General features: G+C 45.0%; 1 protein-coding gene across 4 annotated transcripts in view; it reads right to left on the reverse strand.

The window, feature by feature from the left end:
• Nucleotides 1–4199: 4199 nt before the first annotated feature.
• Nucleotides 4200–20653, reverse strand: part of PMFBP1 (polyamine modulated factor 1 binding protein 1) — a 56461-nt gene continuing 40007 nt past the window's right edge. For all 4 annotated transcript variants that reach the window (XM_017953505.3, XM_003917125.2, XM_009196787.4 and 1 more), the window contains 12 exons: nt 19423–19666; nt 17206–17395; nt 16883–17036; nt 15733–15900; nt 15324–15461; nt 11075–11239; nt 10345–10512; nt 9871–10038; nt 8652–8755; nt 8046–8120; nt 4985–5223; nt 4200–4454 (listed from right to left, as the gene is read on the reverse strand). In XM_017953505.3, coding sequence (XP_017808994.1) covers nt 4438–4454; nt 4985–5223; nt 8046–8120; nt 8652–8755; nt 9871–10038; nt 10345–10512; nt 11075–11239; nt 15324–15461; nt 15733–15900; nt 16883–17036; nt 17206–17395; nt 19423–19666 — 1830 coding nt within the window. In that variant the 3' untranslated portion in view covers nt 4200–4437. The remainder of the gene's footprint in view (nt 4455–4984; nt 5224–8045; nt 8121–8651; nt 8756–9870; nt 10039–10344; nt 10513–11074; nt 11240–15323; nt 15462–15732; nt 15901–16882; nt 17037–17205; nt 17396–19422; nt 19667–20653) is intronic.

Raw genomic sequence — 20653 nt, forward strand, 5'->3', positions numbered from 1 at the left:
CTTTATCCAGTCCACCACTGCTGGGTACCTAGGTTGATTCCATATCTTTGCTATTGTGAATAGTGCAGCAATGAACATGTGAGTGCATGTGTCTTTTTGGTAGAATGATTTATTTTCCTTTGGGTATACGCCTACTCATGGGATTGCTGGGTCAAATGGTAGGTCGGTTTTAAGTTATTTGAGAAACCTTGAAACCTTTTTCCACAGTGGCTGAACTAGTTTACATTCTCACCAGCAGTATATAAGCATTGCCTTTTCTCACCAGCCTTGCCAGCATCTGTTATTTTTTGACATTTTAGTAATAGCCATTCTGACTGGTGTGAAATAGTATTTCATTGTGGTTTTGATTTGCATTTCTCTGATGATTAGTGATGATGAGCATTTTTTCACATTTTCGTTGGCTGGTTGTATGTCTTCTTTTGAGAAGTGTCTGTTCATGTCCTTTGCCCATTTTTAATGGGGTTATTTGTTTTTTGCTTGATTTGTTTAAGTTCCTTGTAGATTCTAGATATTAGGCCTTTGTCAGCTGTGTAGTTTGTGACTATTTTCTCCCACTCTGTAGGTTGTTTATTCTGCTGATAGTTTCTTTTGCTGTGTAGAAGCTCTTTAGTTTATTACGTCCCTCCTACCAATTTTTGTTTTTGTTGCAATTGTTTTTGCTGACTTAGCCAAAAATTCTTGGCCAAGGCAGATGTCGAGAACGATTTCTTTTTTTTTTTGAGAAGGAGTCTTGGTCTGTTGCCAGGCTGGAGTGCAGTGGCTTGATCTCGGCTCGCTGCAACCTCTGCCTCCTGGGTTTAAGCGATTCTCCTGCCTCAGCCTCCCAAGTAGCTGGGACTACAGATGAGCGCCACCATGCCCAGCTAACTTTTGTATTTTTAGTAGAGACAGGGTTTCTCTATGTTGGCCAGGATGGTCTCGATCTGTTGACCTCGTGATCCGCCTGCCTCGGCCTCCCAAAGTGCTGGGATTACAGGTGTGAGCCACCACACCTGACCTGATAACGATTTCTTTTTTTTTCTTTTTTTTTTTTTTTGAGTAGGAATCTTGCTCTGTCACCAGGCTGGAGTGCAGTGGCGCGATCTCGGCTCAATGAAAGCTCCGCCTCCCAGGTTCACGCCATTCTCCTGCCTCAGCCTCCCTAGTAGCTGGGACTACAGGCACCCGCCACCATGCCCGGCTAATTTTTTTTTCATTTTTTTAGTAGAGACGGGGTTTCACCATGTTAGCCAGGATGGTCTTGATCTCCTGACCTCGTGATCTGCCCGCCTCGGCCTCCCAAAGTGCTGGGATTATAGGCGGTAACGATTTCTATAGTTTGAGGTCTTGCATTTAAATCTTTAATCCATCTGGAGTTGATTATTGTATATGGTGAAAGATAGGGGTCCAGTTTCATTCTTCGGCATATGCTCCGCCCATTTTCAAACTGGGTCGTTTGTTTTCTTGAGTTTTAGGAGTTCTCTATATATTCTGGATATTAGCATCAGAGATATGATTTGGAAATATTTTCTCTTATTCTGTGGGTTGCCTTTTTACTCTGTTGGTATTGCTTTTGATGCACAAAATTTTTAAAGTTTCATGATGTCTAATTTGTCTATTATTTCTTTTGGTGCCTGTGCCTTTGGTGTTATACCCAGGAAATCACTGCCAAATCCAATGTCATGAAGGGTTTGTTCTATATTTTCTTCTATGAGTTTTATAGTTTTAGTGGCTACATTTAGGTCTGTGATTCATTTTGAGTTAATTTTTGTATATGGTATTAGGTAAGGGCACAGCCTTATTCTTTTGCATGCAAATATTCTGTTTTCCCAGCACCATTTGTTGGAAAACAAAATAAACAACTATCCTTTCCCCATTTCATAGTCTCAGCATCCTTGTCAAAATTATTTGACCATATATGTGAGGGTTTATTTCTGGGATTCTTCCTAGTCTATTCCACTGGTTTGTATGTCTGTCTTTTGATTTATGTGGCAGTACCACACTATTTTGATTACTGCAGGTTTGTAGTAAGTTTTGAAATCAGTAAGTTCTTCAGCTTTGTTCTTCTTTTTTGAGACTGTTTTGGCTATTGGGATCCCTTAAGATTCCATGTGAGTTTTAGGTTGAGTTTTCCTATTTCTGCAAAAAAAAAAAAATAATAATAATAATAATAATTGGGATTTTGACAGAGATTACATTGAAACTGTAGATCACCTTATGTATATTGACATCTTAATATTAAGTCTTTCAATCCATGCACATGGGATGTGTTTCTGTTTATGTCTGCTTTAATTTCTCTCAGTAATGTTTTACAGTTTTCATTGTACAAGTCTTTTACTGCCTTGGTTAATTCCCAAGTATTTGTTTATTTTTGATGCTATTATAAATGAAGTGAAATTATTTTTATAATTTCCTTTTCAGATTATTAATTGTTATATAAACCTGCAGTTCATTTTTGTGTGTTGACTTTGTATCCTGTTACTTTGCTGAATTCATTATTAGTTCTACCAGGCTTTTTTTGGGAGGGGAGGTGGTCTGTAGAGTCTTTACGGTTTTTTACATATAAGATCTGTGAATAGAGATAATTTTACTTCTTCCTTTCCAATTTGAATCCCTTTTATTTCTTTTTCTTGCCTAATTGCTCTGGCTAGAACTGCCAGTACAATGCTGAACAGAAGTGGCAAAGTAGGTGTTCTTGCCTTATTCCTGCTCTTAGAGGAAAAGCTTTTAGTCTTTCACCATTGAGTATGATGTTTGTTCTGGGTTTTTCATATGTGGTTTTATTATGCTGAGGTAGTTTCCTTCTAATCCTCATTTGTTGAGTGCTTTCTAAAAAAAAATTCATAAAAGAGTGTTGTTGTAACCATTTCTTTTTATTATCAGCTGTTCGAACTACTTTTTTAGGAACTCAATTCCTTGGTTATTTCTTAACAAATTATAGGCAGGCAACACTCAGTTTCCCTGCCCTTCCTCCTATCTTTAGAGAAACTGCACTTCTCTAAGTCCATCCCCTGTACTCAGCTAGGTCTTCTGCCTGGCTGGGCTGTCAAAGTCAGATGGCTGGGTAATATGTTGATGTTTTTCTGGCTCTGCCACCAATTAGCTCTCCATAACTGACTACCTGCTTTGCTCTGGTGTAATCACTCCACAGGAAGTGAAAGATAACTTGGGAAAGATGTACCACATTAAAAGAAACCAGAGATTGTAATTTTGGCCAAAATATATGAAATATTTTGGTAAATTATAGAGATAAAATCCCTTTTTAGTAGATGAGGCTGGGGATTTTAATGGCATTGAACTTTTGTTTGAATAAAGTAAGCCACAGGCTAGATTAGTACTAGATTTTTCAATCTTTGTTTTCTCTAGAAAATAAACCCATATTCTAAACCACATGAGGGAACATAGTTCAAAGAGCTTAAACAGACAACAACTATCGTAACAGAAACTACCAGAGATGCCTGTCACTCCTAGCTCACACTGCATTTCTGGAACTGCCCTTCCCGTTCTATCGGGGGCATCCTATATAACTTGTTAGTGTTCCTATTAGCAGTGAATTTTCTTGGCCTTTATTAGGCCCAGGAAGAATATTGAAGAATCATTGCTAACCAGTGGGTTTCTTCCTTCACTTTTACTGCCCCCCCTCAGAAATGTAAGATCTTTCATTTCTTTCTCTTATATTAATATTACACTAGTAGTGAGTTGTCTCCACTTCCTATAGACTAGAAATATAAATTCTAGACATGTACTCAGTTTAACAAAATCCTACCAGAATAAAATATTAGCTGTCCTTGGAGTTTGTCATAATGGAATTTCACTTGTATTGAGGTGGCTGGGGAGGAAAATACAATTGTTAGAAGAAGGAATGGAATGTGGAGCCCAGGGGCGGGGGGCAGGTGGTGTGCTCTTGCTCCCCCATTTGAAAAATACAGCCCTTATTGCTCTTCCTTTCTTTGGGGTCTCAGGATTACTTCATTTTTGGAGTTCTTAGACTTTTTCTTTTTAAGTTTCAGATAGTAATGGAAAGAAAATAAAAAAGGTGCTACTTATCACTTTTGTTCGTTTAAAAACGAATCCAGAAGCTTGCATTGGGGATTATGGCTTCCCCGTATATGGAAGAGACCAGTATCTGTTAAAATCCAGAGAAAACAGGATGAACATGTTGCTGGGGGATTGCAGGGCAGAAATGTCTGCAAGACACCAAGAGCTCACCACAACCGCTGTGCTCATGCTCATGTCTTTATTTCATATTTGGGCCTGGAGATGGACGTATGCTTCTAAAGCTCACTCCATGGCAGGAAGTGGGCAAAACTCAACGAACGTTAGTGTCTTGCAAAATAGGCTGGGACCGTGATATATTCCCGTAAGAGCTGATCCAGGTCAAGAGAGAGGGAGGGCTGGGAACTCACTGTCCTCGGAAGAAACACGCGTGGAAATGCTGCTCATGGCTAGATGTGGATTCTAGCAATACGAGGAACCTGAGGGAACAGGGAGGAAATGAGAGTTTTGATTTGAGGAGATTCCTTGAGGAATCACCTTGTTAATTGTGATTGAGGTGACTCCTCAAGGACTGGCCGCATGGCCAGGCAGCTCTGCCTGGTGACTGCCGCAGGTGACCTCTTGCCTCTGGGGTAACATGGAGTTTCCAGGTGGCAGGAAAGGTGGCTGTGGACCCAGGCTAGGTAGGTGGCTGGGGTGCTCTTACGGGGTTTCCAGATGTAGAAGGAAGATGCCTCTACTTCCTGTTCCCTAAAACGGGTCTGGGTCAGGGGAAGGGACAGGTCTGAGATGTGAGGCACTTGGGTATGCTTCAGATGTTCTTAGATCAGAAGGGGTCTTAATTTGCCTCTTCCCTTTACAGATGTGAAAACAACAATCTTTGGTCCCAACTAGCTAAGAAAATGACTTGAGGTCACAAAAGGCCTATTTTCTTCTTCCTACTTGAATTCTCAATCCAGTGATTTAAAGAAAAAAACACACTTATTTTATTGACAAATGGCAGACGTACCCGGGCAATGGGGCATCCCGATGTACTTGGTGAGGTCCATTCTTTGACCCCCGTCCTGGGGCAACCCCTTCCAGCCCAAGGCACCGCACACTTTCCCTCTCTGTGTGGACTCTGTTTTGCTCGGGCCTAGGGCTTTGGTGCATAGCCTTGTGTTCTCAGCTTTCGTCTTCTTATCTTCTATTTCCTTCTTCAGCTTCTTGTTTTCCTGCTGCAGGTGGACCATTACATTGTGGAGGTGGCTGTGGGAAGGAGAGGAAGGATGGGTTGTGTTGGGGCTGCTGGCTCTGCTTGGTTCCCTGCTAGAAAGGACAGATAAAGGTGTCACAGGGAAGACAGCACAGATGCCCATGTCTGTTCAGAGCTGGGCTGTTACACGTGCTCTGTAGAAATGGAGGCCTACATGTGTACTGTGGAAGAAGCCCAGGCCTGGGGTCCGAGTAGACCAGGAGCTGGTACTCCTGCCCAACTCTGCCAGTTCTGGGCCTGTTTTCTTATCTGTCAGACGGGGACAGTCAGGCCTGGCCTGACTGCTGGGGTTCATATGAGGATCTGGTTTGATAAATGATAGAAATTTGATTTGAAGAACCAGAAGGCTGTTAGGGACAACTGTGATCATGTGTCCTCGGGTTCTCATGGCCATGCCTTGGAAACATTCTCACCCAGCACCAATGCCAAAGCCCGCATTCTCTCTGCTTCCCTTTGCTGAAGAGTCGGGAGCACAGGAGATCCCAGCTCTGTCAAGAACTTGTGCAAGTTACTTATCTCCATTTTACAGATGAGGAAATGGAGGCTGCCATGCAGAGGAGGGGAAAGATAATTTAGCACATTCCCCATGCCTCAATAAACGGCAACTTTTATTATCACTGTTGTGTGTCTCCAAACGAATGTTGAGGGCAGTGGGTGAAAGTGGGCTCTGAAACCAGACTTCCCACATTGGAATTGTGACTCTGCCACTTACTAGTTTTGAGACCAGGCGCAAGTTACTTAGTTTCCCAGGTCCTCTCTTTCTTCATCCTTAAATGGGGATCATGACTATACTGAACGCAGGAGGTCTTATGAAGATGAAATGAGCTCATACGTGTTAACACTTAAGACAGTACCTCACACACAGCAAAAATATGTATTAGTTGAGCTACTATTATCATTAAAAGATGCTTTTCTTTCAAATAAGAACAGGAAAACTCAAGAGTGAGTTCTTTGTAAAAAAGAACTTCCTGGACTTGGCACAACAGAAGAAAAAGACTGACGTTATCTGTTACCTTCAGAGTCTGACAACTTTTCTTTTAGTTACACCCCAGTAAAAAGTTTCATGGTCTTTCCTAGAGGAAATCAAGTAGAGAATTCATCCTCAACCTCTTCTCTGGGCATATGCTCTACCCTTTTCCTCTCTACAAAGCTGGCCAACCTTGAGGACGCCTCTTCCCCTGCCCAGTAGCCCCTCACTCCCAGTGCCCCTGGGTCTGGAGAGGGGGTCTCAGCAGTGCCCTCCTTCCCTGGCTCTCTGGCCCCCTCCTGTCAGCATCTCGAAAGCCTTCAATATCCCATACAGTTCATCCACGTCCTGGTTTCTCAATTCCTTGGCCTCCTTATTCCAAAGGTCTCAGCCTTCTCTTCAACTCTGCCATGTACCCAAGGCCAAAGCCTAAATAGGGCTTTCCACCTGGGGTGCCACGAATGGATTCCAGGTGTTTGGAGATGCCCACAGCCCTAGGGGCAAGGCTCTGGGGCAGCCACTGCTTGGTCAGCTTTGTCACAAGTATGCCAAACAGATGTGGTTATTTTTATCCTTCTTTTTTAGAGATGGGGTCTCATTCTGTCACCCATGCCAGAGTGCAGTGGTGTGAACGTAGGTCACTGCAGCCTCAATCTCTTGGGCTCAAGTAATCCTCCCGCCCCAGTCTCCCAATTAGCTGGGACTGTAGGTGTGCACCACCACGCCTGGCTAGGCTAATTCTTAATTTTTTTTTGTAGAGGCAGGGCCTTGCTGTCACCCAGGATAGTCTCAAACTCCTGGCCTCAAGTGATCCTAAACTGTGGTCATTTTCTTTTTCACTTTTATTTTATTTTCACTTTTATTAGGTTCAGGGTACATGTTACATCAGCAAGCTCATGTCACAGGAGTTTGTTGTACAGATTATTTCCTCACCCAGGAATTAAGCCCAGTACCCAACAGTTATCTTTTCTGCTCCTCTCCCTCCTCCTACCCTCCCCCGTCAGATAGACCCCAGTGTCTGTTGTTTCCTTCTTTGTGTTCATAAATTCTCATCATTTAGCTCTCACTTACAAGTGAGAACATGTGGCATTTGGTTTTCTATTCCTGTGTCAGTTTGCTAAGGATAATAGCCTCTAGCTCCATCCATGTTTCCACAAAGACATGATCTCATTCTTTTTGATAGCTGCACAGTATCCATGGTGTTATGTAAGGTATTGTCGTTTTCTAAGTGTTCCCTGAGAAAAGGATGGGAAGCGCTGTCCTAAGGCTTGTTGTTAGTTGTTACTTTGCCACCTCCAAAATCTCGGTTTTAGATCTTCATACCTTCACCTCCATTCTCAAACTGGTAACACTCCTCGCATACCTCCCTCTTAACGGACCCAGCTTTGACCATGAGGGGAAGCAAGACCAGAGGCCCCCAGATGAACAGGTGGAACAGAAGGGCTCCTCCAACCTGGCCTGCTCACCTGATAATTTCACGAAGAGATGTTCCTTGTTTGTTCCTTCACTTGGGATCTGTTAGAGCAGCTCAGCTCCTGCCCTAACTAATCCAGTCTGCCTTTCACTGCCTGTTCCCTGCTTAGCACCCTTGACCTCTGAGAACCATGAGAGCAGGAAGGAACAAAAAGACTACTAAACTCCCTTTGGATTTTTGGTGAGAGAACTAAGGCTCTGAGAGGTCAAGTGATATGCCCAAGGTAACATAGATGCAGATTCGGGACCTGGAGGTCTTTCTGAAGTACTTTCCTGGGCTGATCCCCCTATCAAGGGCTAAAGCCAGCCCTGGCTCCCTGCTGACCCTTCCAGTCAGCTCCCAGGAAGCTGCTGGGGTAGTGTAAGATGACTTACTCCTTTTCACCACTCAGCTTGGCGATGTATTTCACCTGCTCTCGGAGCTTGTTTCCCAGTTTCTCATTGGCGACCCTGTAATAAAATCACAGGAGAAAAGAGTGGCCAGTTGCCAGCCTCCTGTAAGCAAGGGTGCAGCGGGCTGAATGGGACGCTGGGTTCTCAGCAAGACGGCAGCTGCATCCCAGGCCCCCCATGCATCACCCTGTCCCCAGAGTTGGGGCCTTCCTAGCACCTAGGCATTCAGTGGACTCTCCGAACTCAACTCCTATGCAAAATCCCTGTCAGCCCAGGTGAGTTCAAGGGAATGAGTTCAAGAGGGCCAGGCAGTGAAGCTGGATCCCGGGACAGGAGGAGGACATCGGAGCCACAGCAAAGCACTCCTTCCTCCTTGCCGCTGCTGTTTCCAGGTCAGCAGGGCTTTCCAGACCTGCCTGAAGGGTTGAGCCCTCCTCTCCATCTTATTCCCGTCCCTTGGGTGTGGACTGAGACTGGATCTGTTTTCCAGGAGTGCAGGTGTGTGTGTGACTAATCTTTAGCACCCGTGTGGCTCCTCGGCTCAGTCCAGGCCTTGGACCCTGCCTTCCTTTTTCCTCCCATACTCACTTCTGCTGTTTCGCCCATTGCTCCAAGCTGGTCATAATCTGATCGTTCTCTCGGTAGAGGCTACAGGTGTCTTTGGGTACAGACCGCTGGGGCAGGCAGCAGGGCTTGGGTAGAAGAAGAAAACGAGACAGTCAGAGGTGGGAGCACAGGCCTGTCATCCCTCCTTCCGAGTCAGGCCTCTTCTGTCTTCCTGGGAAAAGAAAACTCGACTCTGCTGTCCAACCCGAGGCCAGAGTTGTGGAGTTGCCACCAGGCCTCCCCCTCTGGCTGTGTGGGTGGCATCTCACACAAAGGTGACATTTCTGAGAAGGCACCATTTATAGCAGAGACACAGTAGATTCGTACATTTATAATCCTGGTTTCCAGTGTGAAGGCATTAAAGTGACTCCTAAAAAAGAAGTATGCTAAGCCAATTTTCTAACAGATGGAAGAAAAACATCTGGAGGAAGAGGAAGAGATGCCTTCTTTCTCTCTCTTTCTCTCTTTTTTTTTTTTTTTTGACAGTCTTGCCCTGTCATTCAGCCTGGAGTGCAGTGGTGTGATCACAGCTCATGGCAACTTAACTTCCCCCCGGCTCAAGCTATCCTCCCACTCAGCCTGCCGAGTAGCTGGGACCACAGGCATAGGCCACCATGCCCAGCTAACATTTAAACTTATTGTAGAGATGAGGTCTTGCTATGTTGCCCAGGCTGGGCTCAAACTCGTGGACTCAAGCAATCCTCCTGCCTTGGCCTCCCAAAACATAGGGATTGCAGGTGTGAACCACTGTGCCTGGCCTAAGATGCCTTCTTTGTAATTCGAGCAAAGGCCCAGTGACCACCTGAGCTGTCCTGTGGCCTCCTGCCATGAACTTCACTGCTCAGGGAGGTGGGCCTGGGACAAGCCCAGAAGGTCACTTAGCCCATTCTACTGTAGGGTCCAGGGCTGCCAAAAGTGTCAGGATGTACCCAGTGGACTAGGTCAGGGGTAGCTGGTGTACCCGACAGTCTCTTCTCTAGAATGGGGCTTCATTCTGCTCAGTATCTATCAACAAAGCCACAAGAACATGGGTGGGTTGAACCAGCAGCTGTGGCCCTTGCTTTGTGCTAAATGGAGGGGGTGACCTTTCCTTTGCTCCCAGGCTCCCCCACCCCCACCAAGGGCTGTCTGGCATTTGGGTGGCCACAGGATGTGCCTGAAGGCGTGGAGAGGAGGCACGCAGAAGCTGAGGCATGCCCACCTCCTTATCGTCCTCAAGGAGGTTCTCTTTCAGGGCGGCCATCTCCTCCTGGAACTCCCTGAGCTGCTCCTCTTTGGCTGCCAGCATCTTGAGGTCATTCTGGTGTTGCTTCTGCCACTGCAGCACCTGACAGCTCATCTCCTCTAGCTTCTTGTCGAAGGCGTGCACCTACTCAGGAGAGCAAAGTGAGGAGGGGGACTCCAGCTGGCCTCCCTGACCCCAGGACCCACAACAAGGCCGGAGGGTGCTTCCTAGGCCTTGGGAGATGTGTTGGGGGTATTTTCTTCCCAGCAGCCAGCAGAGGGCACCCATGCTCCGATCTTTGCCGCCTGTGCCTGAAGTTCAGGGAGCCAAGAAAGTGGAAGGAACCTATCAGCCCAAGGGAACGGCTTCGTGCTAAATAATTCTGGATGCAAGAGGTGACCTTGTGGACCCCTACGAGGAAGGCAGCCCAAGCCCCGGGCAGCTCCTCACCTCCAGCTCACTCTCCTGGTGGAAGCCCCGCAGTTTTTTTAATTCCATATTGAGCTTTTTCATCCTTTCCTCATAAGCAATGATTTCCTCTTCCAGCTGAGCTTTCTTCTCTTGGGTCTGTGTCAAGCTTCGCTGCAGGCTCTTTGTCTCCGAGGTCACATGATTGAGCTTCCGGAAAAGACAAAGAGGACGAATGGCTATCAGAGCCTTTGGCCCTCTCTGCTGAGTCCTGAATGGAGGAGGGTTCCAGTCCCTTCCTGTCCTCTGCCCAGGGTGAAACAGATGGTCACATTGCTTAGTCTCCCAGAGCGGGGTGGGAAATGACAGTGGTTGGTTTTCTGTACCCTGCTTTCTCCTCCCTACCCACTCCCTCCATTTCTTCCCTTTCCAATCCCATGAATTGATGGGCCGGCCATGATCAGCACAGGATGGGGCGTGAATTTCCCTGACAATCCAGACTTTGGGAAAACCTTGCCCCCGAGTCACCCATGGGCAGAAAGGCTTGCCAGATTTGGCCTTGATCTTTGGCCTCTTCCTCTGCCCTCCACCCAGCTCCAAGCCTCACAAAGAGGAAGCAGGCCTTCTCTGCACAGACATCCCAGCCCACACAAGGGTTTGAGATGGCCCCAGTGACAGTCAATAGGCAGGAAATTGGCTCCTGTGCCTCTCCAACTGCCTTGACATTTCCTTGCCTGAAAACAGCCCTGGAGACTAGAGGGTGTGGCCTCACCTTCTCGAGGGCTTGGGTCAGGTCGTCCTGGCAGGCGGCTGACTTCCGGGATAATGCATCATAGGCTTCTTTGGTGATGGTGGTCTGGAGATAGTGCTTCTCCTTCTGTAGAGCTTTGTCCAGCTGGGCCTGCAGGCTCATTAAGGACTCCTTCTGAAGGGCTGTCTTTAGGGAGGGAGAACAGAACTGTCAAGGTGCCAGCTCAGGGTCATAGAGGCATTCTCTGTGCCTATAGGAAATGAACAAGAGCTAGGCTCTCTCCTGTCTGCAACAACCTGCAGAGTCCGTGTTAACACCCACATCTTCACTTCACTGTTGTAAAAGGTAGAGCTGTCTTTCCAGGCTCTTTTGCAACCCCCGGCCACATTTCCCTTTCTAGTTAGCATTTCCCTCAAACACCAGGAGTACCAGCTGTGCTGGGGCATGATATACCAAGTACACAAAAAAGTCCGTTTCACATACTCTGCAGTCTTTGATAAAGACCTGGAATCCGATTTGAGGTTAGTGAACATGATAACAACGTTTCCTTTGTGTTTTATGACTCACTCAGTTCCTGATGTAATTCACTAGACTTGATGTACCATGAAAGCAGGACTGTGCCTGTGTTTTGTTTCCTGCTGTTTCCCCATTGCTGTAACTCAGGCATGGCACATGACAGAGGTTCAGGAAATGCTCAGAAATGGTCATTGTTCTGTCACGTGAAATATTGCATTTTTGGAGTTAGGGATCAATTGATCAACATGTTAGGGAACATGTAGTTCTGGTAGAAGTGTGTTTAAAAACTGAAGTCTGTTTTCAACTTCGTAATGAGTATTCATGGTATAGTTAAAAGGAAGTTGAAGTCTGGAGTCAGAAAAATCTGGGTTGAGGTCCAGGTTCTATCATTTACTTATTTCTCCAGCATCAGTTTCTGCTTCCACAAATTGAAATCATTTTGTTTCATGGAGTTTTTATGATGATCAAATGAGGTGATACATGTACAAAGGGCTTTCTTTTACTATACGACTATGAGTTATTGTCATAGACACATAGAGAAACTAGCCACCTTATATACTTTAAATACAGGACAGATATCTGCTTCTGAGTCTGGAAGCTGGAGGGAGACCGCAGAAATTCATATGCCTGACTTGTATTCTTTGGTATTCTAGCACACCTGCATCTGAAAGTGGCCATGCACACAGAAACACATTCTTTTGGGTTTTCTTGTTTTATCTCCAGTAACTGTTCACTGTTTCAAGTTTATTACTTTTTCAGATAGAATTTTGAGTACCTTTGGCCCTGGGAATTAGTGAGATGAAAAGTGGTAGATTGGACCTCTGACACTGTATTTTACATGCCCTGGTGGCGAAACTATTCCTAAAGATGAAATAATTTGGTCTTCTGAAAACAGAAGTGCATCTTTTCTGGGGACTTCTGAAAAACATGGAGTCAGCAGGGTCTGCCCAGTAAACCAGAGGAATCACTGGAGAAACTATAATTCACTGTCAGTGCTTGATAAGTGATGGCTGAATGAGAAATGTCAGTATAGAGGTAAGACACTAAAACTGAGGATGGTGAAAAAAAATGACAGTGAAGCTAGAAGCTAAAATGGAAGCTTTAAAAAGTTTTGCTAACATGAGTGGTTTAGCTTGGAGAAAGATTCTAAAAATCTACATATAGAAATATGTGAATTATAGAATCAAGAAGTTCTAGTAAAAGTTCTAATAAAAGACCTACTCTCTCTGCTGTCAATGGTATTAGGTCTAGATGGTTTTATAGGTGAATTTCATGAAGTCATCACTGATTCCTCACTTTCTCTCATATCCATTCCATCAGCTAGACTGGTGAATTCTAGCTAGACCTCCAAAACACATCCTGAATTTGCTCCCTTCCTTCTTCACTGGCCAGAAATTCTAGCCTGGACAGAAATAGCTTCCTAAATGGTCTCTTCACTTCCATACCTACCACTCCCTCCAATCCATTTCCACACAGTAGTCAAAGTTATATTTTGCATACTTAGATCAAATCACCTCCCCTGTCCCTTTGAGGAAATCCATCAATGGCTTTCTGTTGCTTTTAGAATAAAACCCCAAATTTCTTAACAGAGGCCATAATGTCTGTTCCTGCTTCCTTTCTAATCTCATTATATACCAACGTCTCCCTTGATCAATGCATTCCAATCATACTGATCTTATTTCACTTCTTAGAATGTGCCAAATGTTATATTAAAAGAATGAGACATGATGCACAATCAGGACTCATACTAGGAATGCAAGGGTAGGCCAAAATTGGGATCAATTACTTAATTTTATTCACCACATTATTTATTTAACTCATTTCCCATTTGCCCCAAGAATACTGCACTAGCAGTGAGCTGCAATTTTTTTCTTTCTAAATGGGAAGTGGGTTAAGAAGGTTGATATAATCATCTCAATAATTTTTTTTTAAAAAGCATTTGATAAAGTTCAGCATCCATATTAATAAAACTCTTAGTAATGTGAAACTGAAAAAAAAATGGCTAAAGGCAGCAACAAGAAGGCTACAGGGAACATCATACTAAAACACAGGCATTCCTTTAAGATCCAGAAAAAAATGTCTGCCAACACTGCTGCTGTTGAACATTAAACTGTAGGTACTGTCCAATGCAATAAGGCAAGAAAAATTAAGTAAATATAAATATTGCAAAGAGATATTAGAAAACTGTTGTTGCTTGCAAATAATATAATCATCTACTTAAATCCATGAGAAGTAACTAAAAAACAATTACAACTTATAAGAGAGTTCAATAAAATGTCCAAATACAGACTGAATATGTAAAAAATAAATGAGCTTTCCTATTATTGACAGTAATTAATTTATAAAATACTGTAGAAATATTCTAGAATCAAAGAGATGAAAAAGATATCAAGGTATATTGCCTTGGCTTCAAATGGAAAATTTTCAAATTAAAATATGGAATATTAATGAAAGGAAGTGCATTCTAGAAAAATAATCAAAGCTTCTTTCTAATGACCATTTCAATTAATTAAGTTTTCCTATGTGAGGGATGTTTTTAAAAGTTGAAGATGCTTACACACACACACACACACACACACACACACAAATCCCTTAACTTCCTGATTCTCATTAAAGGTAATCTGAAATTACTGTTTTTACTTTCACATTTACTTGGTTATCTTTCTTTTGGCAAATATGACACTAGGTTCATACTAAACACGTAGGAATCTGAGTATCCCATATATTCATGGAGGTTCCTTAGGGATCTCAGTGACTCAGACTTCAACTCTGGATCACACTCAAGGAGAGATTATTATCTCTGGAGGACAACTCTGAGAACAGTCAGTGCCTTAGGCCTGTGCTGTATAATATAGTAGCCACTAGCCACATGAGGCTATTTACATTTAAATAAGCTTAACATTAATTACAATTACAAATTCAGTTCCTCAGTTATACTGGGGTTCTTTGATTCTAGAATATTTCCACAGTATTTTATAAATTAATTACTGTCAATAATAGGAAAGGGCTGCTTGGCCTTTCATTTGTAGCCCAAGAGACCATCTACCAAGGTGTTATATTTTTCTCTTGCCCAGAAAGGTGGAAAGGATTTAGCTGGAGAAAGGATGGCTGCTTATCATGAGGGAGAAAGGGAAGAGGTGTTAGAACTGGATAATTCAGGTTCAAATAGTGGTTCATCCCATCACTTGCTGGTCAGTGACTTTGGCCCTCCATCTTTCTTTCCTCTATCATGTCTCTCTCGTTGACAGTAGAGCAGATGGAAGCCATGTAAAGAGCTTAAGTGGATGATAAATAAATCATGACTGAATTCAAGCACAGTGCTTAGCGTATGTCAGATGCTATTTACTCCTTTCTGTCATTTTTACTTGTGTAATGAAAAATAACTGTCCCCCCTTTCATCTCCTTTTTGTGCTTCGTGACAAGTTTTGGAAGTGTTCCCTAGCAAATTGCCCCCCAAAATGGATTCATTCAACTCTGGTCTAAAACAGAACATTGGAAGACTTGATGCCAAAGCCCAAATAGCTTGGGGGCTCCACCAGATATGAGATGAGATCTTCCACATATGGAAGAAACATTTCTCTGGCTCAGCAACCAGGTGCCAACCAGGAGGGAAGTGGAGCTGCAGGTGGCCCAGGATCCACAGTTGGCTGAGCAGTTAGCTGCATTTCTGTGTGGAGGAGAGGTGGGTACAGATTTCAGGTCAAGGGTCACCGGGTTCAAGTTCCTCACTCCCTTGGGGTTCCTATCTACTCACCTCTTTATTCAAGTCTTGGATGACCTGTTGGCTGGTGTTGTATTTGTTGACAGAGGATTCCAGTTGTGTAGAACAACACTGTAACTCTGCTCGGAGATTCTCATTTTCTTCCTCCAACTTTCTGGAATTCTCTTTCAACTGTTTGCTCATTAAAGAATAAAGCACAGCAAAGAGGTGTTAATCTCAGATAACTATAAAAGCCCCACTCCATCCTCCCTCTCCCCCAGCTCTATCTCCACCCTGCGGGAGCTCAGGCCTTCTCACTCCCCTCCTCGCTGGCCTTTCCCACTGTCCTTCCTGTCTTTCCTAAGGTCTGAGCATCCATTGCCTCTGCATCCCCCAAGGTCCGGCTGGGGTCATGTCCCACTCTGGATTCCTGACCCAGCTCTCCTGGGATTCTCCCACTCACCGTCTTGTCTTTCTTTTTAAATTCCTGCCGCAGAGCTTCAAGTTCTTCCTCCATCAGCTTCTCACGGTCTTTGCTCTTCTTCAGCTGCTCCCGTTTGTCCTCCAGTAGCTTTGTGGCCTCCTGAAGATCATCTTCTAACTTGCATTTGGTGGATTCTTGCTCCCTGTGCTGAAAAAATAAAGACTGAGCTGAAAGACTGTCTTAGACTATATTATATTTGGGGGAAAAATACAGACAATTGCACACAGGGCATGGCTGGAATGAATAAGAAGACAATTCTTTAGTTATATAGCATACGTAAAATAAAAGGTTTCCTCTAATGTCTGTAACATTTTTTCTTTGTTCAGTCAGATATAGCAATTTATTTTATTTATTGATCCAATTCCTAAGCACCGGCTTTCTCTCCTACTTTCTCATCAATTCTTCCCAAAGATTTGGAAGATTCCAAATCTTTATCAAAAACCTTTTTGAATGAAGTTTAAAAAATCTTAGAAGAGCATAAAAAGAGTAATTCAGAGATCAAAGACTTTAAATTGACTGACAATTATCTCCTGCTGCTGGGCACTGTTTAAAAAATAAATAAATTGACTGATAAGAATAGCTTTTGAATCCTAGAAAAAACAACATTGTTGTTTGATTAATTTTAAGGTTAACCATTGAAAATGCTTCTCACTGGTAATGGGAGCTGGTGCTGAGAGGCTGGCTTAGCATACTAACACAATTCTGGTCAATTAATTTGCATGGATTGGTAGTGACATCTTCCCAAATAATGTCTGATATATTTAATCTTTTTCCTTTTTTTTGAGACAGGGTCTCACTCTGTCACCTAGGCTGTAGTGCAGCGGTGAGATCATAGCTCATTGAAGCCTCAATCTACCAGGCTTAAGGGATCCTCTCATCTTATCCTCCCAAGTAGCTGGGACTACAGGCATGTGCCATTATGCCCTGATAATGTTTGTATTTTTTTTTTTTTTGTAAGGTGGGGTCTTGCTATGTTGCCCAGGCTGGTCTGGAACACCTGGGCTCAAGTGATCTGCCTGCCTTGGCCTCCCAAAGAGCTGGGATTACAGGTGTGAGCCACTGCTCCTGGCCTGTGTTTTATCTTAAGCAGAGCAAGCACTTGGATGGGCTGTCTGCCTGCCCGTCACACCTGGTGCTGAATGAGCTTGATACGATCGAGCATGTCATTCATTTTCATATCCTGCTCAGCCACTGTCTTCTGAAGCTGCCTCTTTTCCTTGTCTGAATTTTCAAGCTTCCTCAGGGCTTCAGAGAGTTCTGATGACAGCTCCTCCGCCCGTTTTCTAAAGCAAAATAACAGCCACAGGAGGACAGACTTCAGTGCCCATGTGGGCAGATTGCAGAGCTGACCCCATGGAAAGTCCTTGCTTTCCCATGCCTGGGCAGCTGCCCACAGAGGGCCCGGCTGGCTCAAGAGGGACAGAACCTCTCTCTGGAGGTGAGCCTGGGCACCTGTTGCAGGTTTGTTCCTTCTCAGCCATCGAAGACTCCTTCTGCAGCTTCTGAAGTTCTCGCTGTAGTTCCTGGATGGTGTCTGCCTTCTGCTTGTCCAGGAGGAGGCCGTTCTGCAGTTTCCTCTGGGTGTCCTCCAGGTGACAGCCTGCCAGCACAGCCTCTTCTTTGCTCTGGGCTGCTTGCTGAGCTGCGGAAGTGGGGAGACGGCCATGTGAGAAGGGAGGGTGTATGAAGATCACACTGTTATCAGCCTGGCTGAAGAGTTTCTCCTTTCATTTTGTGCTCTACTTCAATTCCCAGTCTGTCCTCATTTCTCTCCATTTCACGATCAGTCCTAAAGAGCCCTATTAAATTATCTGTCTTTGTCTACCCCTCAGCTGTGGACACCTTCTGGACTAAAATTAAACACATTGGTAGAAATTTCTCAGTAACTCATGTGCAACTCATTCTGTCACTGGGGACAAATCCTGACTCTCCTGGAGTTTAGAGGCTCCTGAGGGAGGGTTACCGGCCCACCGTCCTAGAGAACATTGTCATGTTAAACTCACACTGACCGGGTTCAGGAAGAGAGATCCACATGGGCCAGACTGCTTGGAGATGGATGAGTGGAGAAACAGAAGCTGAGATGTAGAAAAAGAAGTGGGAGGAAGGGAATTCCAGGGGCGGGGATTGTTAGAGCAGATGCCTGGTGAGGAGAATGGGGAAGGTGTGTGGGAGGAGGGTAGAAGACATCAGTTTGACTGGAAAGGGAAATGGGGAGGAACGGTGGGTGATAGAGTTGAATAAGTGGATGGATGAGCGGGGGCTTTGGAGGACTTTGGAAGCCTAAGAGAAATGCTTAGATGTGATTTAGCGGGTTCTTGAGCAGGAATCTGACATAAAAGAAAAACTGCTTCAGGAAAATTGGAACACATTAGAATAGAGAAAAACTTCCAGCAATATTCTTCTAGCCCATGCCTTTGCTTCCACCGGGTATGAGGGGAAGGCAGTTACAAAGTTAGAGCTGGGGCTTGAAGTTTTGGAGTTACCTGTAGAGAAGGGGAGCTACATAGAGGAGGGAGCTCACTGAAGAATGAGTAAGAAGGGGAAAGTCTCTAGATGACTACAGTCAAAGCAGGAGAGAAAAGAGAACGATGGGGAGGTTTGTAGTAGAAGGATGGACCTGTGATATCTCCAAAGCTGAGAAACAAGATTTGAGGCATAAGTAGCCAATAGCATCAAGGAACACAGCATTAAAGGAGGGTAAAGAAGGAAGCCAAGCTTGGATCTTATCTTATAAATTGATAAGTAATTCATGTAATATAAATTTAGCACCCCCCTCCACTTTTTATGAGACAGAGTCTCACTCCGTTGCCCAGTCTGGAGTGCACTGGCATAATCTCAGCTCACTGCAACCTTGACCTCTCAGGCTCAAGTGATCCTCCCACCTCAGCCTCCCAAGTAGCTGGAACTACAGGTTCCCACCACCATGCCTGGCTAATTTCTGTGTTTTGTAGAGATAAAGTTTTGCCACATTGCCCAGACTGATCTTGAACTCCTGGGCTCAAGTGATCTACGCACTTAGGCCTCCAAAAGTGCTGGGATTCTAGGCATGAGCCACCGTGCCTGGCAAATTTACCCTTTAAAAGTATACAATTCAGTGGTTTTCTTGGATACTCACAAAGTCATGCAACCATCATCAATATCTAATTCCAGAACATTTTCATCACCCCCAGAGAAACCCTGTACCTAAGGCAAGAAGTTATTGGTGACCTCTGAGAAAGCAGGCTCTGTGGAGGGACAAGGACATCATCCACAGTACAAGCTGCACAGAACAGAATGTATTTGGGGGCAAAAAGGAGAAAGGGAATAAAAAGCCAGGGAAGGGAGAAGCAAATTGTGTGATGAGGGCCTGGAGAAGATAGAGAGGAATGTGGTGCAAAGGACAGAGCCCTGCCTCCCTGTGACCAGGAAGGCCCAGGGTCTTCAGGCAAGACTGCTGGGAGAATGGTGGGTGGGTGACTCCAGAGGGCAGGTGAGCTTGGGAGTGGGTGAAGGAATACAAGAGGGTGGTGGCCACTGCTGTGAGGTGTAGGATGAGGCCCTGAGAAGGTCTGCAGTGAGACACTGGAGGGGGCGAGGGAAGTGGCCTCTGGGAGAGAGAAGGTGGCTGCTCTAGGGCTGCTCTAGCCCCACAGAAAAGTGTGGTGAGGACAGCACCTGCGGGGGCCTCACCAGCCAGCCTCTGCTGCTGCTTGGCTTCTTCGAGACTGTTCTTCAGCTTCTGGACCTCAGCCTGTAGGGCCTCGCACTCCACCTCCTTGGACTTGTCCTGCTTAGCCTCCTTGACCGTCATTTCGAGTTCTGTGGCCATGCACTGCTGCTTCTCCAGCTCCTTCTCCTTTTTCAGGAAGCTGTTCTGAACCTGTGTCAGTTTCTTCTGCAGCTCATGCAGCATCTCATCTTTCTCTTGGAGGAACTGAAGAAAGCAAAATGCAAATGCTGGGAAAGCTCTGAGCGGCAGTGGATGAAGGCAATGAGAGGTTGTCTCAAGCCCTCATCCAAGTCACTGGCATCCCCTGTCTGGACATTGGGCGAACCTCCCTATCCTCCACTCCTGTTCCCCTCAGGCTATTCTCCACACCGTCAAGAGAGGGAGTCTTTATTCTTATTCTTATTGTTTTTGAGACATAGTCTCTCTCTGTCACCCAGGCTGGAGTGCAATGGCATGATCTTGGCTCACTGCAGCCTCCCGTGTTCAAGCCATTTTTCTGCCTCAGCGTCCCAAGCAGTTGGGATTAGAGGCATGCGCCACCACGCCTGGCTAATATTTGTGTTTTTAGTAGAGATGGGGTTTCACCATGTTGGCCAGGCTGGTCTCAAACTCCTGACTTCAAATGATCCACCTGCCTCAGCCTCCCGAAGTGTTGGGATTACAGGTCTGAGCCACCATGCCTGGTCTTTTATTATCTTAGTTTAGTTTTAGTTTTTGAGGCAGTCTCATTCTGTTGCTCAGGCTGGAGTGCAGTGGCACGACCATAGCTCAATGCAGCTATAACCTCCTAGGCTCAAGCGATCCTCCCATCTCAGCCTCCCTTTACAGCAGGTAGCTAGTCAGGTGTGAGCAGGGCAGGAGAGGGCTCCCCTGCCACATACACCAGGGTTGTCGGGCGACCATCAGGTGACAGTCAGGAGGTTGTTAATTGTCACTCTAAAGTAATAATTGGTCACAGCTGGTGCCAGGGAAAGGCAGGCTCCTAATAGATAGAAAACACCTGAAACTGGTGAGCAGCAGATTCCTGGGTAAGGTCTCAGGAGTTAGGAGAATGGTGAGAAGTAATGCAGGACCCCAGGAGTATATGCAGGCCGAGGCAGGTGGATCACTTGAAGTCAGGAGTTAGAGACCAGCCTGGCCAACACGGTGAAACCCCATCTCATACTAAAAATACAAATATCAGCCAGGCAT

This window comes from Papio anubis, chromosome 18 (assembly GCF_008728515.1).
Source record: "Papio anubis isolate 15944 chromosome 18, Panubis1.0, whole genome shotgun sequence".
NCBI lineage: Eukaryota > Metazoa > Chordata > Mammalia > Primates > Cercopithecidae > Papio > Papio anubis.